The sequence below is a fragment of the Tinamus guttatus genome, unplaced genomic scaffold (assembly GCF_059628265.1).
Source record: "Tinamus guttatus ecotype Peru unplaced genomic scaffold, ASM5962826v1 Tinamus_guttatus_pri_ptg000260l, whole genome shotgun sequence".
In the NCBI taxonomy this organism is placed as follows: Eukaryota; Metazoa; Chordata; class Aves; order Tinamiformes; family Tinamidae; genus Tinamus; species Tinamus guttatus.
In genome coordinates, this window is record NW_028288794.1 from 3677592 (window position 1) to 3701981 (window position 24390).

General features: G+C 36.9%; 1 protein-coding gene across 2 annotated transcripts in view; it reads left to right on the forward strand.

Moving 5' to 3' along the window:
- The first annotated feature begins 2419 nt into the window (after positions 1-2419).
- The window catches only part of ZNF385B (zinc finger protein 385B), a 112707-nt gene continuing 90736 nt past the window's right edge, over positions 2420-24390 (forward strand). Inside the window, exon 1 of one of the 2 annotated variants that reach the window (XM_088527003.1) lies at positions 2420-2718. In XM_088527003.1, the coding sequence (XP_088383129.1) occupies positions 2463-2718 (256 nt within the window). In that variant the 5' untranslated portion in view covers positions 2420-2462. Of the gene's footprint in view, positions 2719-8870; positions 9390-24390 lie in introns of those variants that run through there. The other variant, XM_088527004.1, reaches the window with a different exon arrangement.

A 24390-nucleotide genomic window follows, 5' to 3' on the forward strand; every position in this document is an offset into this window, starting at 1 on the left:
GCTTGAAGTGTGACTCTTCTGTCTTGTATCTATGCAAGACAGCGCTCCTCTGTACTAAAAGAGAATTTAAAGCTGTTCCCTTTGTAAGTAAAAGTGAAATTTAGATGCTGGTTTTGGTCTTAATTCTCTTGTCTGGTTTCTTTCTAAGCCCCGGGGGAAGGGGGGGAAGGAAAAAAAAAACTCCTTTTTTTCTCCCAAAAACTTTTACTTAAGGAAATAAGAATGCAACAGCACCTTAGAAATTTTAAAAACATAGAAACAAAGGGAATAGTGGAAAGTTATTTATGGTTTAAAAATGCATTGAAAAGTAACAAACACCAAAGCTCTAAACAGATTAAATTTTCAGATGAAAATGTCATCTAAGCTCAGCTGAGTTGAGGATCTTGGTTGCTTGCCTTGAAATGTGATACTTATGCTTAAATGATTTAGTGTGACAGTGTCTAGCCTCGGTTTTCAGCATGGCAAGTATTTTGTTTAAAAAAGCTGTTAGGTGCCTGGAACCTAAAATTTATTTTTAATAAAGGGTTTTTCTTTTAATATTTGATGTATATTTTAATGAATGTATTGGTTATATTCTTTTTTGATTATTTGGTGGCAGAACTGAGACCTGTGAAAACTACATGGCAAACTCTGTTTAGAATACTTGGTTATTGAATCATGCTTGAGGAGGTGCTTGTACAAATACTAAAATTTTAATCATGGGCTAGAGTTAGGAATAGGGTGAAATACTTCTCTCATTAATTAATAAATAAATGATTTTTTTCATAATCTAAAGCAGGTAACTGGTCCTCACTTTCCCTATTCCTGAAATTAGTTTTGTTTACGTAGTTGTGCTCAAGGGCCCAACAGGCTTACTCCTGGTAATATATATCTAGATAGTGAGGAGTAGTCTAGTATTGCATAGGAATACCGCACGGTTCTCCTGAAAAATTAATATTACTGCTTCTGTGGCTTTGTGCGTATGTGTGTGTGCAGAGCCGTTTGCTCCCTATGGCCTGTGCCAGCTGGAAGGGGCTGGTTTTGCTGCTCGCCTGGGTTCCTGGGCTGGGAAGGGGCCTTGCACATCCAAGGCTTCCGCGCTGCCCAAGGACGGATCGGATCGGTGGGCACGTGCAAGGAGCCAGCCTCCTGCTGACTGATGCGGGTCTTGGCAAAAACAACATTGTGAGCAGTCTCCGTTGGCTTAAGCAAAAATTTGTAAGTCTGTTGTTTTTGGCCAAACTGAACCATGAACCAAAGAAATTGGCTGCTCGGAGCCTCAGGGAGGCAGTACTGAATCTATCTAATTTTGTGAAGAAAATTAGAAAATAATTTGTGATCCATTGATGCTTCTGGCAGATGCACATCATCTCATGTATGGTTGAGCTGGTTAATGAATCATTTTCTTACGAAATTCAAAATAGCGTTGGTCCATTTTATTTATTTTTGAGATGTCTTCTCTCTGTCCTCCATTGAAAGGAAATATCATTTTGGGGATGATATAGAATACTCAGGGTGAGAGGGAGAATAATATGTAAACAACAAATCAATTAGAAAAGAAAACATATATTTTCCTATTGGATCCCTAGATGCTTTTCCCCTGGCTCAGTGTGGGCTCCCCCACTCTCCTTCTTACTGGTTTAGCTGTATACTGTAAATAAAATATACCCACTTGCTCTCACGGATGCCTGCGTTCCTTTTTATGTATAAAGCTTTTCTTTGTGCAGCTTGGTTCACTTATGGACGATGCTTTTATTCTCTAGGGACCAATTCCTATATAAGGGTAATAGTACAGCAATTGTCATTTACTGTGTATTTGTGTAGCTCCCACAAGGCCAACTTCGAGCTGCCATTTCTCTGTGTAACAGTCTTAACAGTGAAGATACAGGTGAAAGTATTACAGAGCACATACTAATATTGGTGGGAAAGATGGAGCTTCTGGGGAAAATAAAAGTGCAAGGTGTTCACTAGTCTTACTTGAATATTGTGCTGTCTTCCAAACTGTATTTTAGTAACGCCTTTTGTTATCGTCCTTTTGCTCTAATAATTTTGGTTGGGGTGCTGTGTACCGTTTGGGTACTGGAAAGCAAAAAGCTCTGGAACCAATTTTTAGTGAGCTGAAGGAATGGAAATGTAACTGAAAATAATCTCAACCTTCTCTAGAGATGCAATAATAAACCTGCTTTAAAATAGAGAGCTGCAGAACAGTGCAAGGAGTATGTTGGGTGCCAAGCATGATATATTGCCAGCTTATTATTTCTGAGCTCTGCAGTGTGTCACAAGTGCTTGTGCGTCTCTATTAAGGGAAACTGCTGCAACTTGCAACCTTATTTGTTTAAAGCAGTCTTTGGTTCACATTGTAAGCGTTTTAAAAACAAAACGCTGATTTAGTAGTAAGCATTATTAATAGTTTCTGGCCACAATTCTCTTTTGCAGGTATGAAGCGTCCATTAAGTCCTGACCACATCTTTGAAGATGGTATTATGAATCAACCAGCTTTTCTACGAGGCTTTGAAGAAAAAGGACTGAGGAGTGACAGACTAGACTGTCAATTAAGCAAAGAAAAAAAGAACATACTGTTTTCCTTCTGTGAAGTGTGCAATATACAGCTGAACTCTGCAGCACAGGCTCAAGTTCATTACAATGGGAAGTCTCACCTGAAAAGAATGAAGCAATTAAATAATGGAAAGCTCCCTACAAGTTCAGCTCCTGGCACCCTGTTTGCAAGTACAAGCACAGGTACATGATCTATATGAGATGTTGATTTTTGGTCAGGAAATTTGAGGAAGATCTTAAGCTGCAACATAATGATTAATCTTCATATAAAGTATACTAATAGCTAATAATACCTTGCTATGTTCATAGTTACTGGATACTTCTCTTTGTGTGAAGCCAACTGTAGTTAGGCAGTAATATGTTATTCCCTGATTAATGTCAGGATCGGGCCTTATGAGTTTGAAGTATGGTCTATTAAGAAGCAGCTGCTGTGGGTCCAGGTAGTTGGGTGCATTTTGTCATTTGGTTCCCAAAACAAAGTTCTGCTTTATATGCAGCATCCTTCTAGAAGTTCTTGAAGAAATACAGTGGTGGGAAGAGGAGAGGGAGTGCTGGAATTTACAGGTCTGGCCCTTTTCTTATCATTTCTGCTCTCACACGTGTGAGCTTTGGTCACTTTCAGTAGAATGAGAAGTGATGTGACATAAAAGTTGTTACTCATTTGGGTCCTTTTTCTTGCCCTTTGCTTTTGAAAAACATATGTAAAGGTGCAAAGGACAAAATACACAAAAGGCTGATAGGTCTGTTTGAGTTGTGTGTTTCTTTTTTTCCCATGTGATTGTTTTTGGCTTCAGGATTATTGTATTTGTTTTGAGGAAGATGCCTATTCCTCTAGGCATATGAGAGTGACAAATTGAACAAATAATTCATTTTTGTACAGCTGTAAGGGCAAGGAAGTTGATACTTCTCCATTTTCCCTTTTTTTTAGGGGCTATGGTATGGTGGATGTCCTGTTGTCTGGATGTTTACACAATTTATAAAGAGTTTACTGCAGGATTATTGTTTTCTCTGTGATACTCAGAAGCTTTCAATAACTCTGAAGAAAACTTGTTGGAGTAGATTAAGTGTGTTTTATTGCTGATAGTGAAAGTAGATGTTTCCTTTCTTCCCTTCAGTTAATTTTATTAAACAAAATCCAAGTTGTATTTTGACATCTTGCAGAATCCAAAAGCAGCAAAGCTGAACATTAAAAGATTCTTTGCATCTCTCAATGAAAGAGATATAGTAGTTGTCCTTTCTGTTCCTGAGACAAACAACAACCATGAAAAGTGCTACAGATTTGAGGAATTTTTGTCCAGAGGAAGTGGAAGGTTCTGTTTATTAATCGTATACAAGATTTGATGAAATGGCAGACCTCGAGTCTTCATGAAAGATTTATTCATTCTGTTTGAAAAGTATCATTGCAACGTGGGAGATAAATTTGAGAAAATATAGGTGGGAAAAGAAACTCAATCTTGCTTTTTTTTTCTTCTTTTTCTTTTCTTTTTTTTTTTTTTTTCTTAAATAGGGTATGGTTATCACTTTGATAAGGCCTCTGTCCAAAAAAAAAAAAAAAAAGTTGAGAATTTTTTTTTGTTTTTGATGGAATGTACGTTTTGGAGTCACTCTGTGGCATAGGAGCTTAAATTATGTTTCTTTTAGCAGTATGCTTGTTTCATTGATCATTGATCTGTTTCAGACTACTTTCTATTTATTTGCTAGTCATATCCGTCTCAACAGTAGATATTAAAACAGGCATTCTGTTTTTATAGTTGAAAGATGTTAATTTCATATCATTTAAAAGAAAAACAATGCTTTGCATACGCATTTTGTAATAATTGCATAGACAATTTCATATGTGTCCAAGAGTCAGCAGATGAACAAGATTTACTGAAATATAGTTCTCAAAGAAACTTCCTAAAAAATTTGGACAATTGTTGATGTTATCCAAGCTTGGGCCCGATCCATATCCCTGGTGTGTTATTACTCCTTGTAAAGAGAATGTATTTCCCATTGCCTGGCTTAACGTTGTAAACAGAATTAGTTGTGCAGGTGGTAAAAGAAAAGTTATCTTCATCTCTCCTCAGCAGCAAACCCCGGGAACCAAGGGCTGGAGTACAGGCTCCTTGGCGGGGACGAGCTTGGCGTCAGAGTGCGCTACAGACTTGGCTAATTCAAAGCCCTTCACCTTCTCATACCGAAGAAACCCTGTGTTTAGGGAAAAAGAACAGCAGGGAGGCCCTTTTCCATTCGTTTTGTGGAAAACTATGGTGACTGCAGCATTGGGAAGCTCCCACAAGATGGTGCTGCAGCCCGGGCTATGGGTCTAGCCGGTCCATCGGTGTTTGTACTGCAGTTCTTTCGGTGATTTGTTCTGATGGCTGTAGGTTATTTTTTATAAGTCTGTTTTGTTGATTACAGTTGTTATCTGCTGTCGTGATTGCAGTCACTCCAGAAATGCCTCCTGATTGCTTCCAGGGGTCTTTGTCTTGGAGAATCTCTGGATTCTCCCTTTTGCTTGTGTGATAACTTGCAAATGGTGGTAAGATTAAGTGTCTGGAAATGCCTGTCAACACCCACATTTTACAAATTGTTGGAAATGGCTGGTGTAGGGTTAGTTTGTTTTGTTTTCTAAATTCTAGGGTTGCGAAGTGGAATGTGTTCTCCCCGGTCCCAGGCTGTGCTACAGAGCAGTGTTTCATGGTCCTGCCAGCGCTCAGCTATGCCCTGTTGAAGACCTTCCTGTAGGTCTGCTAGGAAGTGAGGCTGGGAGTCCGCCCTTGAGTAGTGTATTTTGGTAGCAGTGCTGCCTTTTTGATTTCAAATTCCTGACCTCACAGGACAGTATGGAAAATGTTGTGGATACTGCACTGTGACTCTTCATACAGACCGCTCCTGGGATTCATGTGTTCTGAGGAAGTATCACGGGAGATTTCCTGTAAGACATCCTAAGACATCTCTCTTGAGCGTGGAAGAATGCAAGAGCTATAGGCTATGCTTCCCTTCAGTGCTGTTCCTTACCAGTCCTCACTGTGAGCCAGGGACTTACTAACCTAACAAAATAAATACATAGATAGATATAAATAGATTTAAATAGAGTCTCAAAGAGGGTCTGATAAAGCTTGTGCAACAGGGAAAGTGAAGTAATGCAGTCTGAGCCATGGAGGAGAGCAAGAGAGTAGGGAGAAATCAGGTTTCTTCTGGTAATAGAGAAGTGTTAGAACTACTTTGCCTCTTGTATCATGTCATATTAAAGTGGAAGTCTAGGCATCCTTTCAAGTTAATGAAGGGAAGGTAGGCTTATAATTACTCTGAATTTCCCCTCTAAAGGATCCATGCACCATATAGGGAACTTGAGTATGTATGTTAGGTTCCCAAATTAGAAGCTTAGAGTTAGGAAGTGTGAATAACATTCTCTAGCTGTGTCAAATAAAAAGTGTCTTCTTCGGGGGGGATCTCATTTAGAACAACAATTCATTTTCTAAGCATTTGACTTCTTGCTTATATTTCTTTGAAAAATTAAAATGACTATTGGTAAATATTGAGAAATCAATCTGAAAATAAAACACTTTAAACAGCCTGCCTTTGCCCTGATGTGGATTTTTGTTGGGCTGCGTAAGTTGCTCTTCCAGGAGATTGGGTGAGTATACCCTTGTGAGATCAATTTTAAGAACATGAGATTAAGGGGTAAAATCTGCTCTGTTACAACGGAGTAAAATTGCAGTGCATTACTATGATTTTGGTGGGGTTTCCCTTGTGTTTTTGACAGCAGAATCCAATCCTAAATGGAAGTCATTGTATTTGTGTGAAAGTATTTATGTAGGTTTGAACCTTATCTGGGCAGAGACTTCGCTTCATCTCCATTTTAAGACAGCTTCATGATAGCTTGATGGGGAACAGGACGTTTACTTGAACTAGGCCCACAAATTCCTGATAGGTGTATATGTTTTATCTCCCCCTGCCCTCCCTCCAAAATCCTCCCATCTATATCTAACGAACAGACTTTTTTGATTATGGAATATCAATGGGAAATCATTATGAGCTCTTCTAGTTCTACTCAAAAAAAATGGTAAGTGTCAACCAAAAGTAACTTGAATTTGTGTGCTGATGGGTTCTACTATATGTGTACATCCATAGCTACAGAATCAGTGTCCTTCTAGCTGGAAAGAAGAGAGGGAGGGTGAGCAAAAACCTTTTCTAAGTCTGCAGGAGATGGGCTCCTGTCCTGCGTGCTGCATCTGCACCCTGTGGCCCAGCCTTTCAGCAGCAGGGCCAACAGAGCTCCTTTGGGGACCAACAAGGGAGTAATGCCTCGGGGCTCTCAATCCCTTTGCCCCTTTTCATTATGTGAAGGAAACTTGCCTAACTATTCCCATTTGGGCAAAGTCTGGGTGTTTTTAATTGTAGAATATCAGATTGTCTCTTTCTCTAAGAAATACAACTAGCATCTTCCTCCAGTGTACTTCAAAAAATGCATTCTCAAAATGTACTTTAGATTATTTGGGAATTAGTTGTTGAGAGATCATGTCTTGCTGTAATGCATATCAACTTCTTTTACTCAGTGTTCTTTTGAGCAAGCTTGCCTTTGGTAGATGGTTCTCTCTTTGCTTGAGTATCTGTTGCTTGAGTATCTTCTGTAATCCAATTTGAAAATGTCATATTACATAAAGTAGCATTTTTCTTACAACAGGAAAATAACTGATTGCCTTTTTTTTTCTTTCAGCTGAAGTTACAGATAGGTATTAGCAAACGAGACTGTCAGCTGCACCTGTGATACTTGATGACATCTTTTAACGGCTGCACTGTGAAAGTACTGATAAAAATATTAAAAATAAATAGATATTAGGTATTTCTATTACTGTTCAATTAAGGTTGAATTTTTAATAATTGGGAAGTTGCATTAAAGCAAAAAATTACAAACACTCCAATGGGGTGAAGAAACCTCACCCACCCTTCTTTCTGAGTTGTTAATGCATATCGGAATTGTTAATGCTTATCAGAGCAGGTGTCACACAGGTGCCTGTAGCCTCTGCTTACTTTCTCCTGTTGGGAGCATGTAACATTTGGAAGCAAACGACCTGGGTAGTGATTAGTGTATGGGAAACACATGGTTTTAGGGTTTCTTGGGTGGGGTGGGAGTTTCAACATAAAAGTGCCTGATGTGGTTGGAACTTCTCAGCACTAGTGTGTATAAATGCAGCCATGTGCTATGACTCAACAGAATTCCTTGCTTGGACAATTTGACATCTCTTTGTGGGGCAATTATATTGTGGTAAGAAACGCATTATTTAACACATTAGATAATTTGAGATCCAGAGCTCGGCGTAAAATAATACAGCTGATCATTTGCTGCACTCCCAGAATGAGCCTGGCTGGGTCAGGAGTCTTCCTTGTAATTCAGGCAGCCCGGGCAATTGCCTGGAGAGCCGCTGGGATCAGTGGAGTTCATATTGCTGCAAGGGTCCCCTCACCCTTGCAAGGATGAGACCCACAGTTTATAGGGATGGACAGTTGGATGAAAAGAGGTCTATCTTTTTTAATATAGTATTAAATGGCTGAAACAAACAACTCTGACTTCATAATTCTATTATTATTTTTTTCCTAAATGTAAAATGGATGTTTTCTGCTGTCTGGTAAGTATTCTCGTTGGGGAAAAGATTCTGCCAAAATTTCTCTCATTGGTGTCTCATGACACAGTAGTATATTTGGATAACTATACAGGTATTATAGTAAAACTCCTATGACTTTATTTCTATGCAAACCTAACCTCTTCATAATTACATCTGACTTGTATTACACTGTGTATTTAAAATTTCCATGAGTATGCACAGTGACAAATGCCCTCATACTATTTTTTGCCAAATAAGATGTGTGAAGTACCTATAAAGACAAAAATTTTGTATAGTGGGAAGTCTCTGTGAGAGCAGAAAAATCAAGAATTTAATAAGCCCTGGACATTCTTTCTACTAACTAATTAAAAAAAATCACTATCTTGAAAGATAAAGGCATGTGGTCAAATAATGCTGCTTCCCCGCCCCCCCCCCCCCTCGCAAATATTTAATGTGCTGGACTGTGCAGAAGATGTTTCTAGGTCAGTATTCCAATATTTTATCTAAATACTGTTTATATTTAAACAAATGTGTTACCTGATAACAGACTTGGTCTGTTGTGTGGTTTAAAAAAAGTACTTATTTGCTCATTTGCATAATTGCTAATTAATCTTATTTAGAAAAGCTGTAAGGAATCATTAGTTTCTATTGCAGGATTTTTGCGATAATGAAGCTCATCACAATACAGGCTACTGATTCTCCCCTGCCTCGTGTTCATTGTAGAAAAGCCGGAGCTATTTTTAACATTTACACAGTCTAGATAGGCGATTCCTCGTTCTGTGTGGTTTGGAGCTAAATCTGTAGAGCCTTTCATAATCATATCTCTTTTATGGCTTGTTTGAATTCGATCACTGTAGCTGATTTCATGCATTGATAATGAAGGCTTAGGTTGCCTATTTCTCAGCATAAATTCACCTCAGACTTCTACTTTGACAGTGCTCTGTGCTTCGGCACTCATGAAGATACAGAACTGAAATTGCTTTGCTTTCTTTACAAATGACTCAGAGTGTGCTTGCCCTTCCCTAAAATGTTGCCAGCGTGTGAAGGATTTTCAATGAGCAGTGCAATAAGCCAGCATCTGGGAAGGTTTGAAGCTGCACTGGTAGAAGAGTGAACTGTCACACAGATGATCAGGGCTGGAGCCAAGGGTCTGTAGCACCATAGATCATATTGGTCACATACTGGAAGTTTTGTTTATGTAACTTGGTTGCTGTTTCAGCTGATTAAATACTATTGCCATAATGTGGAGTGGACTTCCCAGTAGAGGTAAGCCTGTTTTTTATTATTAAACTTCACTGAATAGCCTTGTGTTACCATATTAATAGGCAGTGCTTATGTGTTTGGCATTATTGCTGTGTCTGTCATTTGTATTCCAGTTCTTACAGTGGAAAAGATAGCAAAAATGGCAAGGTATATAATGCATATTTTCGTTCTCTTCTTATTTCAATATTAAAAGTAACTCTGTAAATATATGACAAGCTGATTTGCTTTGCTTTGCTTGCTGCTTGCAGAGGGCATCTTTACAGTAGGTGACTTCTGATGCATTTTAAATGTTTTTGGAACATGTCAATAATGGCGTATTATTGTTATAGAGAAGCAAATTAGCAGTGTTACTAAATATCTCTCACCAGGGTAGCTTTCTATCTTGCTAAGTCTCCAATTGTAGTTACAGTGATATATAAAATGTGAGAGCTGTGGGATTCTCCGGATAAACAAGAAAGTAAATGAAATAAATTATATACTGGATTTGATATCTTGTATATGACTGTCATTGTTAATATTAAAAGTTATGACCTGTCATGCCCAGGATAGCTTGCAGTAATTCATTTGCACTGACAACTTGCTTTGAGAAGGGTATAAAATTACTGTCACTACTCCCTAACCATGCTTCAGTTAAATTTGACATTTAGTGCAGTAACTTTTATTTAAGGGAACAGATAGTGCATTAAAGGGTAGCCTCTGAAGTTCTAGTAGTAATTTTTTAAACTTGGAAAAGAGCATTATCAAAAGCTAAATAGACTTTGTACCTCTGTAAAAAGTTCTTATTGAAAATTTTGCCTATAACAGCACAAACTAAATTATTTAACTTCTGTTATTTATTAAGTATTATTGTTTTACTGATATGTTTAGTTAGGGATGTGACCTGCTGTGATTATATTTGGGTCTGCTGGTATGCCTTTTTTAAATGAAAGAAGGAAGAAGTTGAAAAATTATTTTATTAAAATGTTGTTTTGCTTACTAAAAATATCTGTGCTTACTATGTAAAGGTTGCCTTTTTATGAGGAACTAGGACAGCTTGTGTATTTTCCTGCTAAATTTATTTATGAGGCAGCTGTTTTGTAGCTTTCAGCTCTAAAGTTATAGATAAGTGTGTATTTGTTTGACAGAAGATTCGAGAATTTCCATTTACTGCCGGTACATGTAAAGCTTGGTTAAGCAGACTGCATCAGGAGCACACACACCATTTGTATTAGCCAATCTGTCTTTGCAAGTCCCAGGGCCACTATCTTGCTAGAAGCCACTGTGTGCTTTTGAAAGCATGAAATTAGTTTTATACTGAGCACATGGTTTCTCATTTAGCAGTTCTTTTTATGGTAATGGTCAATTCATGGTTCAGTGCCAGAATTTTGGTGTTCTGTCAAAACTGATGGCTTCTGCTAAGGTGTTATATGGAGATTTAAAAAAAAAAAAAAAAAAAAAAAACAGGAAAGACCCTAATGAAAAGTTTTCCCCATTGACTTAAACAGCTAATGCTTTTAGAGTTTTTTCATATAGTTTTATGTTTTAAGCATATGTTTGTCATTCACATTATAGAAATATTAACAAACGCATTGTCACTTTGTACTTCATAGAGTTTAGCAATCAGTTTAGCAATGCATTTGCAGTAAGCTTCTTGCATGACATAGGAATGTATTGATATATTGATCTATAACTTCTGAACAAGCTATTGACTTCATTCTTATTTGGAAATATTGAACCCATGGGAGTCAAAATATATGGTATTTATTGAAATATATAAATTTCCTCTAATGTGAAACAGCTTTTTTTTTTTTAATCCATGTTTTCCTCTTGAAAGAGGTAATTTTTACAATGCCAAATTATAAATTATTCCCTCAATTGAAGCTACCTTTTAGTGAAGGGGTAAGATGATTAACACTGTACCATGCATGCTGCACTTGCATTACTTTGTCCAAGTTGTATTAACATCTTTTCTATATTAAATAAATTTAATTGTGCTGGTTTTAATACAAGACTCCACAATTTTTCTTGATTATGCAATAAGCAAGTTTTTATGATACAGTATTTGCTTTCTTGCCGAGTGATATCTGTAAGAGAGAAAATCTGACTTGACTTATTGGATGGAAGATGTGGTGGGCTCGTGTGCTTCCCGCATGGTGGGCACTGAAGCATTTCTCAAAGTGTTGAGGAAAGATCCTGGTCAGCTGCTGCTTTGGGAAAGAAGTTGCAGGCTGTAGCTGATGAGAAGTAAACTTAAACTGATGTACCAATTTTTAGATTCTTTCATAATCATGGAGGAAGAAGAGTTACTGCAGGTTTAGCTCTGAAGGAGATACGGATATTGAAACTAAGAGGAAAAAAATGATTAAGAAAGTAGCTAGGATTTGTAAGCAATTCCATGTTGATGATCTTGTCTTTGGGACCCAAAAATAGCAAAGCCTGTTCATGGAAAGCTTGAATTTGCCTTTTTTTTTTTTTTTTTTTTTTTTTAAAGAGTGAGTATCATTGATTTCTGCTGGAAGAGCTGAGTAAACGGAGAACTGAGTTCACTGTAGAGGCTTTGATGGAGATGGAGCCCTATCTCTGGACCTCTCCCTTGGTCTGCAGGCCAAGGAGCTGGAGCTATGTGGGTCTTTCCTGGGATGCTCAGTCAGGAAACAGTGTGCTTTTCCATGGGCATTATGCTCACTTAGGTTCTGAAGCAGTGCTCATAATGTGTCTTTGAAGGGAAAATGAACCTACCAACTTCTCCTTTTCACATATGTGGGGTTAGTTGCCTTTTGTTGTTGGTTGGTGCTTGGTTTTTGTTTGTATTTGTTTAAGTACTGAAAACATTTTTGATGATTGAGGGGTAAGGTCTAAGAAGAGTGCTTGGAAGTAATGCCATCAACATTGCACAGCTTAAAGGCTAAATTCCGTGATCCTGGACTTATCATGAGGAAAGTGGTGCTTTCTGGGAACGTGTGTGGTTTTGCTTGTTTTCGATTTTTATTTGTCTGTGATTGAACATTACAGATCTCAAGAGAAGATAATTTTTTTTTTTTTAAATTGAGAATAGGCTGCTTGAAATAAGGATTGAGATTTTGGACTTCATTCAGTATGTTACAGAAACTACCCAAGCGATATGACTGTGAAAACTTTGGTAATTAAACTTTTCTTGGTAGGAATATTTGTTTGTGAAAACTGCAGACTTCTGACTGGGTAGGATGTGTTTGATGGTGTCACTTGTCATTTTGTGCAGCTGCCCTGGACCGAGAATGGGAGATCTGTGTTCAGTTCCAGTTCCGCACACATGAACTTGAGCTCCACGCTTGATAGACTGGTGGTTTAAAGATGTTTTCGGGTCTACAGAATTCTGAGTTTTTGTTCTGTTTTGTTAGAGCTGTTTCACTTCAGTGATATTCATACTTTCATGGAGTTAGAGGAAGAGAGAATAGGTCCATAACTTTGTGAGCAAGTTCCTTTTCCTGAGCAGGGAATCTATGCAGGAACTGTTTTTTCCTATTTTGTTCTTGTTTTTACATTTAGAAATTGAAAAGTAGACTGTGTAATTTGCCATAAGAAGATTCAGTGTAAGCCAGGCTACTGTTGTTTCAGTTTAGCTTTTATCAAGCATTCTGTAATAGCATAATTCAGAGGTTGGAACTTAATCTGGAAGTTTGTGATTTCTCAGGCATCTCCCTATTCTGTTTGTAGCATACTTTATGTTGGAGAGGATGGAGAGGAGAAGAGAGAAGAAATCCATGAAGGATGTGCTTAAAACTGTCATTTTTGCTCAGACTGGATTCTGAATTTTCACATACGTGAAATCCTCCTCTGTGCTTAGGTGGTTTGAACCATGTTCTGTTTCACCATAAAATGAAATCATATTTTTAGGACTGAAAAACTAACTGTGGACAGAAGAGAAGGCTTTTTCATTAGCAAACCTGCCTAAAGAAAATAGAACATGGAGAAAATAAAGAGGTGAGGAAGATTTGGTGTGGGACATCTGGATAAAGAGTCACAGAAATCACTTCATCAAGAAAATGCAGACTAGTTGGAAAGAATTGAAGTTTATTGTTAGGAATAGCAATTAGTGTGTGGTGGCCAGCTTTGTTAGTGGTACCAGTAGTAGTGAAGCCTGATATGTCTCTTGTAAGGTTCTGAATAGCAGAAATTCATCCTCCACAATGTAATAATTGTGGACGAATATTTTTAAAGGATATATAAATAGCACTTTGTGTCTCTGCCACCAGGTTACTTCTGAAAATAAGGATTATGCTATTCAGGCAGTTAGGCTGGTGAGAAAAAAAAAAATCAGGAAAGCTGGAACACCAAAAGTTTATTTACTATGGGCTTAAATCATCATGAAAACATCCTCAATTTTTCCCATTAGGCATGGTTAAAAATAAATATTTATCTGAAAGGGGTATAACAGCTGAATCATTGTTAAATAACTGACTAAATAACTGAAAGTTGTTTATTTTTATGCTGAAACCTTGCTGATCTGTTTGCTTGTTAATGCAGGTTTTTCTGGGTAGTTTTTTTTTTTTTGTTTTTTTTTTTTTTTTGCATACAAGAAATACTTTTGAAGGACTGTAACTCACTGAAGACCAAGCATCACTACAAAAGTCGTACTGCAATTTGAAATCGCAGTTATGCATTTCACCACACATAACATGTCAAGAGTGCACTCAGGGGCCTTCATAGGGTTTTAGATGATAATGATCTTGACAATTTTGTTGGGCACCTACTGGAGGTAAGGCAGGCTGTATGTTTATTTTTTGCTTATATTCATAGCAGGTGACAGAAGGACTAAAGTATACTTTCTGTGTTAGACCAAATGCAGTTATTTTACTATCTTTTTACAGTTTTGCTTCAGGAATGCTTGTTATGATCCAGACTTGAGGTTAGTGGATGAATTATGCAAATATAACACTCTACAAAGAAAGAATATTTTAAGAGTACTTCTTCATTTGAAAGATTCATTTTAAATGGTGAACAAACTATTCTGGCTGCTTCATGTCAGGCCTTAAAGTGATTTAAAGTTACTTTATACTAATAAACGCAAAAGTACTTAAAGCTAATGATGTCAGAAGAAACTAGCATCTCTGTCTAGAAATGGACTATAGTTTGATTAAAATTCTTTCTACATTTTTTCAGTTATTTTTCCATAAAGTCAAGGGAAGAGGTCTCTAAAAAGTCCATATCAGAGCTAAGAGCGTCTTCCAGGTGTCAATCATTCTTGGTCCAGTGGTATTTTATCTTATGTAGTTCCTGCAATTTCAAGTTGACGTCCTTTGCAAGCTTAGTGCAAAGCATCAAAGTTCTGCTAATTGAGTTAAGAATCTGAATCACAAAAATGTTCGTTCATTAATTGAGTGAATATGGTGTGGAGAACATAAGTGTTCTTGGCTGGATGTTGATTAACAGACTGTTTTACTCTTCTGAGTTTCATTTACTCTATATGAAAAGTTCTTGTTCTCAGAGTTGACAGTTACATACAAGGAGAAAGGAACAAATTCAGCACCTAGGAAAGAAGATGAGTTTCACTTGTGCAACACTGATGCCTCTATGGCCAAGACGCACTACTGTAAACATAGTTCGGAAAGACTGAATGGGATGCGTGTGATAGGGTGCACACCTGAAACTTAGGTGAAAAAATGTCAGCTTTTATTCTCTCTTGAATGCTTAAAACATGTACTAGAAATGGTATATAGCATTGTATGTTTTCTGTAAATATATGTGTCAAAATCGCAGAATTTGGCTGTAGCCAAGCAGTCATCGTTTGCAAATATATTGCAGTATGTTATCCTTGGGATATCTTAAATTATTTGGAGTTTGTCCCCAGTACCAACACTTCAATCCCATGAATGAAATGTGAATACTGTAGTTTGTAGTTTGTACTCTGTAGTTTGTTCGAAGAGTGGAAGCAGAGCGTAAGCATGCTGAATTTGTTTGGGTAACTAGTTCCTTCTTGATATGCTTAAGGTGATGCTTACAGTAGCTGCACAAAACTGCCTGGCCAAGATGTCATCGTCACCAGGCTTGCCTCTAAGCCTGTGGCTTTAATTCAGAACATTAATCTTTCTAATACCTTGCAAGCTGCTCTTCAGGATTTCTGACTCTGAAGAGCCTGTTGCCAGAATATGGACTTTTTCTGATAACAGACCTTTCCTCACAGAAGTAGGAGTGAAAAAGCTGTTTGAATTTAAGTACTGCTTGGAGTTTTTCTGAGGTTTCTGTATATTTGGAGAACTTGACCTTTCAATGTGATAAGCTACTGTCTACACAAGCCCTTTTTGCTTCTGAGTCAGAATGACCACCAGTGCATATCTGTACCTGTATATGTATCTGTACCAACATAAAAGGATTTTAAGAGTGCAAGCCAGAGACCAACTCAAAAATGCTGTATGGTTTTGCATTTTAAGCATTGAAAATCAGCATGTAAGTTAGATTTAAAAAGGAATTTTTCTAGCAGTTTCTTATGGGAGGGAAACTCCAACTAAAGTAGAAGCAAATTTCTTTCCTTTCTTTGTCTTTGGATGTTGTGAAGGTTGGTCACTTCTGAATACCTTTTTTTTTTCAGTCCATAAGCCCTCTATTTCCCATTACTGAAAGTAAGTAGCTGTGTGGCTTTTTTTTTTTTTTTTTCTTTCTGAAATATGGTCTTAACTCTTGAGATCTAAAATGAATAATTAATATTTTCATTCTATGCAATAATGTGCTGGTATTTCTTCGCAATCTTTTGTGATCATGTGCTGGCATTTCTCTCCAGTCTTTCATATTTTTTCTCTGTGTGTCATAGTATATAGTCACTCTAGTCAGTATATAGTCACCCTATAGTGATATCAGTTTTTTCCCTGCTTTCAGGAGACCTGCATTCCTTTAACTGCAGAATTAACTAAAGTTTTAACATATATATATTTTCTTATAAAGAACTACTGAAAGCTTCCTCCTCTTCCTCTCTAATGTAATGTTACCTGTGTTATGGTTTATCTTTTAGGACTGAGAAGATGTGAGTATTTTGACATACAGCGATTGAAAATTGCTAGTCACTGATGAACAGAAAGGCTTCTTTTTTGGTAAATAACTTGAAATTTCATAGAATGTGATAAGTTAGTAGGAAAATATTTTCTGCTTAGGTAGTGAGCATGGCTTGGTTCTGCTAGAATGACAACATGTACAAGCTTTTTTCTTTGTCATCCATCAGCCACACATACATCTGCGACTTCTAATCTTTGGTTTAAATTACTGTTAAGTTTTTATTATAAATGTGCTACCTGCAAGAGCAAGAGGCCTATCAGCAAATATTTATTAATGTTATTTTCTCCCAGGCATATTTGCATAGTAATTTCTTGATAGATTCTGTGCTGGTTGTCAGATTTGCACTGCTTCTTGTCACTTCCACCAGAGGGTATAAAAATGGTAATAAGAATTGGAGAGGACATGGAGCATGGAAGCTTAATAAAATCCCTTCGAAAAAGCCAGAGTGGGTATCATGAATTATAATGAAAATATCTGCCAATGAATGTCTGATACAGTATATACATATAATAGATTTCTTTATATCTTGATTGCAAGATGAAAAAATCATATAGTTTTTCCGTCTAGTCTTATGTCAAAAAAACTTGTCAAGACTTTTTAAATAAAATCTTAGGTCTTGCCTTGGCAAAGGAAAAAATCTTGATGTTCTTTGCAAATGAGAAGCATTTTTCTCAGACTTTATATAATTTTATATCATTATAATTGAATGATTATTTTTATTGCAGACATATCTAAAGATTCACATTTCCATTCAGCTGGACTTGTATGAAATTATGGGAAAGACTTTTATATCTGGAATCTTAAAACCTGTTTTGAAACAATTCAGCAGAGCAAATTGGAAGGAGAGAGGGAGCTAGAAGCAATTATTTTGCAAAAATCAAGTGATTATCTCGATGTTTCTCATGAAAGTGAATGTTTTGGCAACACTTCTTTGTATCATAATAGAAGAATGGGTAGCATACAAAAAAGGTCAAAGCAGAATGACTTACTGAAGATTAATCTGTTTTGTTGCATATTAAACCAGTTTGTTCCCTTAGGACAGTTCTTGGCTTGGGCAGGGTTGCAGTTTTTTTTGTGTGGTCTGAAGGCATTGTAGCTATCGGTTAATGAGACAGCTATAAAAGCTTACTGTTTTTCCTTATGCAGATTGCTAGCTGTTTCTTTCCATTCCTTGCAAGTAAAACTTGGCCATAAAGGCATTTCCTTTTCAAAGAGAAAAATGAATCAATAAGCAACTCTCAGAAAAGAATAGTATGCAAGGTAGCTGGCTGGGAGGAAGGCGATAGAGAATTAGGACACAGCCAGCTTCTTCCTAGAGTTGTGGTGTCCAGGGCCCTACATGTGTCCAGGTTTTGAGGAGTCCAGTTCTAGGTCCATGATGTTAAATACACATGATATTATACAGTCAATCCATATCTGGAATTTGCTGGAGACTGACTTCCAGACTTTTGGCCTTGGCTTGATTCTTTACACGGTTGGTTTGTGGGGGGACTTTGGTACAATACCGCGTATACATCGAACTTCATCAGAGTTTTGCATGTTTTTGTAGAATTCAGGTGTCTGCCATAGGTGATCCAGAAGGTTGAGAGTTACCACTGGTGGGGTTACACAATATGTCCAGGTGTCACAGTAACTGAAAGGAGTTTTCAGGAGATTTTTTTTCTTCAAGTTTGGCACCTTATTCTTAGTGCTGAAGGAGGAAATTAATTTCTTAAATTTGTTTCTTAAATTATCTTTTTTCTGTTGTTTGTTTAATGATGAAGGTTGAGGGACATGGCTTGTTTCATACAACTGGATGGGACTTCAGATTTGCCAGGGCGATTGCTGGCATGTGCAAATGAACTATTTCCAAACCGTTCTTCATCTTAAAAGATATTTTTTTGATTTTAGGCATGTCAGATATGTCAGCAAAAACTTGCACATATGAATTTTTGATTGCTATGTAAACAAAGGCCTGTTGAAAACCTTGATAAATTAATGTCTTTAAATGAGTTGTAGAACCTTAAGTGAAAAGTTTTATAGAAACACATTGGTTTTTATTTTCCCGTTACTGAATCATGTTTGCCTTGAGCATGTTCCTTGAAGAGAATTAGCTGTATTTTTTTTTTTTTCCTTCTCATATCTCTCCCTGGGTTTATGTGGAGTAGCCCTGCTTTTGGAGGGTATAAATGACTCCTTTTCTTTGTTGGGTGACTGAGTGAAGCCTTCTAGAGTTCTGTGCAGGGGATATATTTGGCACTGCTCCAGGCAGTGAACACTTTGAGCTGTGGCAGTGCTTCAGGAAACATGCAGCTTGCAAAACTCGCTTTTCCACCGGTTGGAGCAGTAGGAACATCAGCTGGAGTCATTAACATCTTTGTCTTTAGGGGTGCCTGTAGCTGATCTGCCTCCTTTACCGGAATGGGCCACTGAAGCCAGTAAATAAGGCAGTAAAATATTTCACAGATAATAAATCTAACACACCAAAGGAAAATAAGATCTAAGCGATTGTAAGAAGAACACAGTCCTTTCAAATGCTAGAAGATGGAGGTCAGGTAGAAAGGGCATGGATAAAGAAAAACTGTGCTATTTTTACAGGAGATGGTAAAGATTATATCACAGGAAACTTCTGAAATGCTTTTAAACGTTGCAATAATGAAAAAAACAGAAAAGGGAAATAAGTCCTAAGCAATGTCTGAAAGTGAAAACACTGAAAGTAGGTGAACATAACTCAAGGAAATACCTGAGTGCAAGAACATATCCCAAGGAGATACTGGAAATAAGCAGAGTACCATATTACAGAATTGAAAAATAAGAAATCAAGTTCTGCGCACAGTTTTATGGGCATGTGGAATTGTTTCAAGTCTTATTTTTTCATAAATGGGCTTTCAAGGATAAAGACATGACCTCATCTGTTATTAAAACTATTGTTCAAATCATGATTTGATTTTTTCAGAATGACTTAGTTATTAGTCTTTTGTCCAGCAGGTTAAATGAGAAGTGTTTCAGTTTATACTGTTTCATAAAGATATATATATATATATATACACACATTTGTGTAACGTATACACAGTAGATTTAAAAAAAAAAAAAAAAGTATAGTTCCAGAGTACAGGGAGGATATGAGGAGGAATATGGTTATACTAGTCTATTTAAGCAGTGATAGAAGATTTCAGTGAGTAGTAATTAATTTAGTATTACATGTATTTGCAAAGAGCGCATGAACTATTTAGTTCTCGCTTGAGCTCATTTACTGTTGTCTCAGCTTTCTCGGTGCAATTCAGAACTAAGAGATGTAGCAAGAGTGGAGAAGACATACATCTCTCAGTGGCTTCAACTAGTATAATACTTAGCTGTCCTTTATAAGATAATTATAGACAGCATCTTAACTGCCACTGCTCAAAAACATGGAAAAATGTTTGTGATATTAACACTTGTTATTAAATAACTGTTTTGGAGAAACATCTGGAAGTGTTTTGAAATTGAATAGATTAGATTTTCAACCAACTCAAAGTTTTATTTTCTACGGTAGCCCCAAAAGAGACACTTTTTTTCCAATATATTGTAACTGTGCATAAAATTACAAATTTTATCTGCAAACTAAGAGCTGTCTGCTAGTTACGTTAGAGCTGTTGATATGTAAGCTGGTAGTTTTCCTTTCTCCTAAAAAAAAAAAAAAGTGTAAAATTATAATATTTTTTCATAATATTACACATTCCTTATCACTGTCTTATTTAAATGCTCTCAAGATATTTTGAGATGTATCGAGCATCTGCAGTTCTTTCTGTTGTTCAGGAGGAAACCTCAAGAAATGAAGATGGTTTAGAATAAATACAGGAAGATATAGATAAACCATATTTGTTGGTATGTGTGGATTAATTTTCACTTGTTTGGTAAAAATGAATTTGGATATAGCTGTGACACTGGGTTTTGGATTTTTTTTCTAGCCTGTGGACTTTTATGGCCTCACCAGCATTGCTGTCACAACCATTGTGACCGTTGGCCAAGGGTGACTAGTTGGCTACAGCTGTCAGCCTCTCAGAGGGTAGCTTAGGCTCATATATGCCATTAGGAAACTCCTTCACCATAGTATTCCTTGTAAGTGATGATGTTTTGAATTTATGGATCGTAAATTTGGTGACTGATATTGTGGCGTTCGTATACGCTGAAGGATTAAGATGGTCCTAAGCTGCCTTTGAGAGGCAGCATCCGTCCTCTCTGTGGAGTGTGTTAGATAAATGCATCTCTGCTCCTGTCCATGTGCAAGAGATTGCAGAACAGAGAGCATGATGAATTAAAATGGGCACCTGCTTCTCTGCCTACATGAAATGACCTGTGCTAGATGGTTTTATTTGTTCTGTGCTTTATTTATTCAAACAAAATCTCTGTCTATGCTCACTGTCATGGCTAGTTGTTTTGGAGAGGTGATTTAACACTGCATAGTTCACAAAAGCAAGTGTCTTTTAAGTGTTGCCTTTTCCAACAGTTGCAGTTAAAATAGTGCTGAAAACAGAAGCTAGATAGGCTAATTTGGTGTCCGTTGCAGGTGTTGCTGTCTGTTTGTCAAATACTTTTTGGGGAATGTCATAAGCTCAGCCCATGAATGGCTTGCGAGGGTTTGCCCAGGCTAGCATGCTGCAGTGACATGGTCCCTAATGAGGTGGTGTTGATGATACTTTGTTTATGCAGAGTACTGCTCTTATAAATGTAGTAAAATGTTTTGTTCTTGGTTACATAGTTTGTTTTTATTTTTAGCATGTCCTATGGAGTTGTCTGTACGAATACTCACCGTCCTTCAGTTATCTTCTCAACTTTGTAACTGACCAAAAGAGAATTATCAGTTGTAAAATTAGATATGTGAAAAAACATTTTAAGATAGTAGGGCTCAAGCTGCCACTTCATGAAACTTGAGCTGAATTAGTGTTGTCTTACATGGTATTATTTCCAGTATAGATGATGTAGAAATTAATGAAGGTCATAACCTGAATTTTATACGCATCTTCTCTCTCTAAGGTGGAGTTATATTCACCTGTCACAAAGCTAAGATTCTGCATGTGGATCCCTGTGGTTTCCAAAAAGCTTGTAAAATCATATGCTGTCAAGCAGCTCTCTACTGAGGTATATTTTGGGGAAGTTTTTTGAGACTCACTTGTTGTATTTGGCAGGAATCTAGGTGCAATCTTCCCTTTGCAAATGTGCTGCTGATTCCCCTATTCAAGATGGTAGCATACACAGCATTGAGTTGAGGAGCTGGAAACTTTTAGCTTTTGAGGAGATTGGGCTTCCTCTGAGCACATATGGAAAGCATCATGCTCTCTTAGTATGTGAAGATTAAATTGGCAGGAACCTGCAATATAATGCAACATTACGCATTATGTTTGAATTAGGTCTTGTCTTTTTCCATCACTAGCTCCATTCATTTGTGATAGACCCCAGTAACTGCTAGTATGATAATCTTATCAAAAATAACATTGATGACATACTGCATGTTGGTTTGCAAACTGCATTTTAAAAGCTTGATTCTTGCATAAGCTTCTGCATTCATCTCTTAACATGGAGTATACTGACTTGACAGTGGGGAAATTATATTCTTTTATTGTTGAAAACAAGGGTGTTAACTTCTGAAGATTCATGGGCATTCGTGGGCAATGTGAATATTAAACTAGCAAAGCCAGGAAAACTCAATTTTAGCATGCTAGTTCATCCTGATCTATTGAAAGTTCAATGGTTAAGCCAAGTGCTGAATATTTAAGGACTTAATTTATCAATGAGTTGAATGTATAGGCCGACAGAACACTTAAGCATGCCCTTAGATTTAATTTTTTAAATAGTAGATTTGATTGGTAATGGAACAGGCTCGTCTGTCTTCAGTGAGTTAAAAGCAGTAAATCCTTGTACCTGGGCACATCACCATTGGTGCCTACTACCACTAGAATAGTCCTTGAGGACAAAGTCTGGCCTGAGGCTTTTGAAGAATGTCTGTGTTTATGTAATGTAGTGGAGAAGGTCATGCAGCTGTTTGTGTTTCTGGGTTTTGCTCTGCTTTCTGACTCCTTGTTTTGGAATAAATCTTTCAAGTCTTAAATATTCAAACACTGAAGCTTGTTCTGTGGGACTTACCAGGTGCTTTAGCTTTTATTGACATATCTTTAGAAGAATGAGGGAGAACTTGGTGTGCCCAAAGTGTCATGCTTTGAGATTCCTTGGAATTGGAATAACTTTATTTGAATTCAAATTGCATTCCTTTAATCAGTCGGTTAAGCCTGCTGAGTATTTTAATATCTGTTTATTGCTTAGATTATTTCTGCCTGTGTTAAATAAGCAATGTTTGGTGTGTGATTTCATAGAAATATGCTGTTAGTAACTATGTGAAGAAGGAGTAACAACAGATGTGATCAAGCTCTTAACAAGTTGATGAAGAATCAACTTTTCACATGTCTCCAGATTCTGGCTACTTTCATTTGCCAAATTTATTTACTTAATTAAATGGACTAATCTCTGAAGAAGAATATAAAGATTGTAGATTATGGAATCTAAATGATTGGATTTCCAGTAATGAAGTCTGTGTTATATGTTGAAATAACAAACTTGTGCTTGTTTGAATTGATGTGAATGAAGTATGCATGGATTTAGTACTCCTGTATGCTTCCCTGTCCTTGTACATCTTCCGAAATCCACATAATAGGCCATAAATTTTATTTCTGTGTGCATACTTCCAACAATATTTTCTAGTCACCCCCTTCCCTCAATGTGATTCATATCAATTTTTTCAAGTATACATTTCTCAGAGTAATTTAGGATTTTTTTGAATGCAGAACATTCAGAAGACTTTAAATCCCCACAATATTAGCTGTGCAGTTACTTTGGAAAGTTCATTTAGTGTATGAACATTCACAGGCTTTATGATTGAAGTATTGAAATCTCACTAATTACCTCTGTAAGATTTCTGTAGTCAGTGAATATTTGGCTGATTAAAATTTCATAGCATTTAGAAGCTTTCTTAGCTCTTATTTCTGAAAAAATATACAACAACTTAATCCAGATTAACCAAAGGGGAGCTAAAAGGTTCTGCATAGTACTTAATTATCATCTGCATTGGAGGCACAAATGTGAATAGGGTATTTCCATTCATTTACTATATTTATAATTTTAAGCCTCTGGGAGGTTCAGAAATCAGAGGTTTGTCACGTTTCCCTGCCGGCATGTGTAATGCATTCATAACTCTGAATCGGAAAAAAATAGCTGAGTTTATTCCTTTAATTATTTACAAAATAATTTCTGTATATCTTATTTCTGTGCCGTTTCAGTGGTATCCAGATATCTCTTCTGGATTGTTCCTGTCATAGTTTTGCTTCTTCCTGGGTAAATCGCAAAGGCTGTTTTCTTATGCTGTGTACCCATCCCATATAAATAAAATCTGAATCATTCATATGCATTATGCCACTTACATTTTAATTTCAGAGTTTGTTAGTATAGTCTTGGTAGCACATTTTTGTAACTCTTTCACTGCCAATTAAGTACGTGATGTTAAATTAAGCAAGTACTTTGTGATTTCAGATTTGTTATTGAAAGGATAGGTGAATTCTCGAAGTGAAGAAAACGTCTTTGAATTAAATCATCCAGAGTATGTTCATCTTTTTTTTTTTTTTCCCCTTCATTTTGCTTATAAGTTTTCACTTTTTGTGTCTTATCTCCATGTGCAATAATTTCACATAAAAATGTTACGATGATGGTTTTTGTCACTTGCCCCCACTCCCTTTTTTTAATCTGAGTACTCATTACGCTGTGCATATTACTGGCTTTTCAGCAGGTCTCTGGTGGGTTTTTGTTGTGCTAAGCTCCTTCAGGGTGCAGAGTACAGGACAGGACTGATCTCCCGATTTACCGTATAGTTTAAAACTGGGCTCATTAAGCATGGGGATTACAGAGAGTGGGGAGGAACAGGGTTATAGGTCAAAACAAATAGGATTATGCAGAAAATACCTGGTGTTCATACAACCCAGATATGTATAGCCATTGCTTT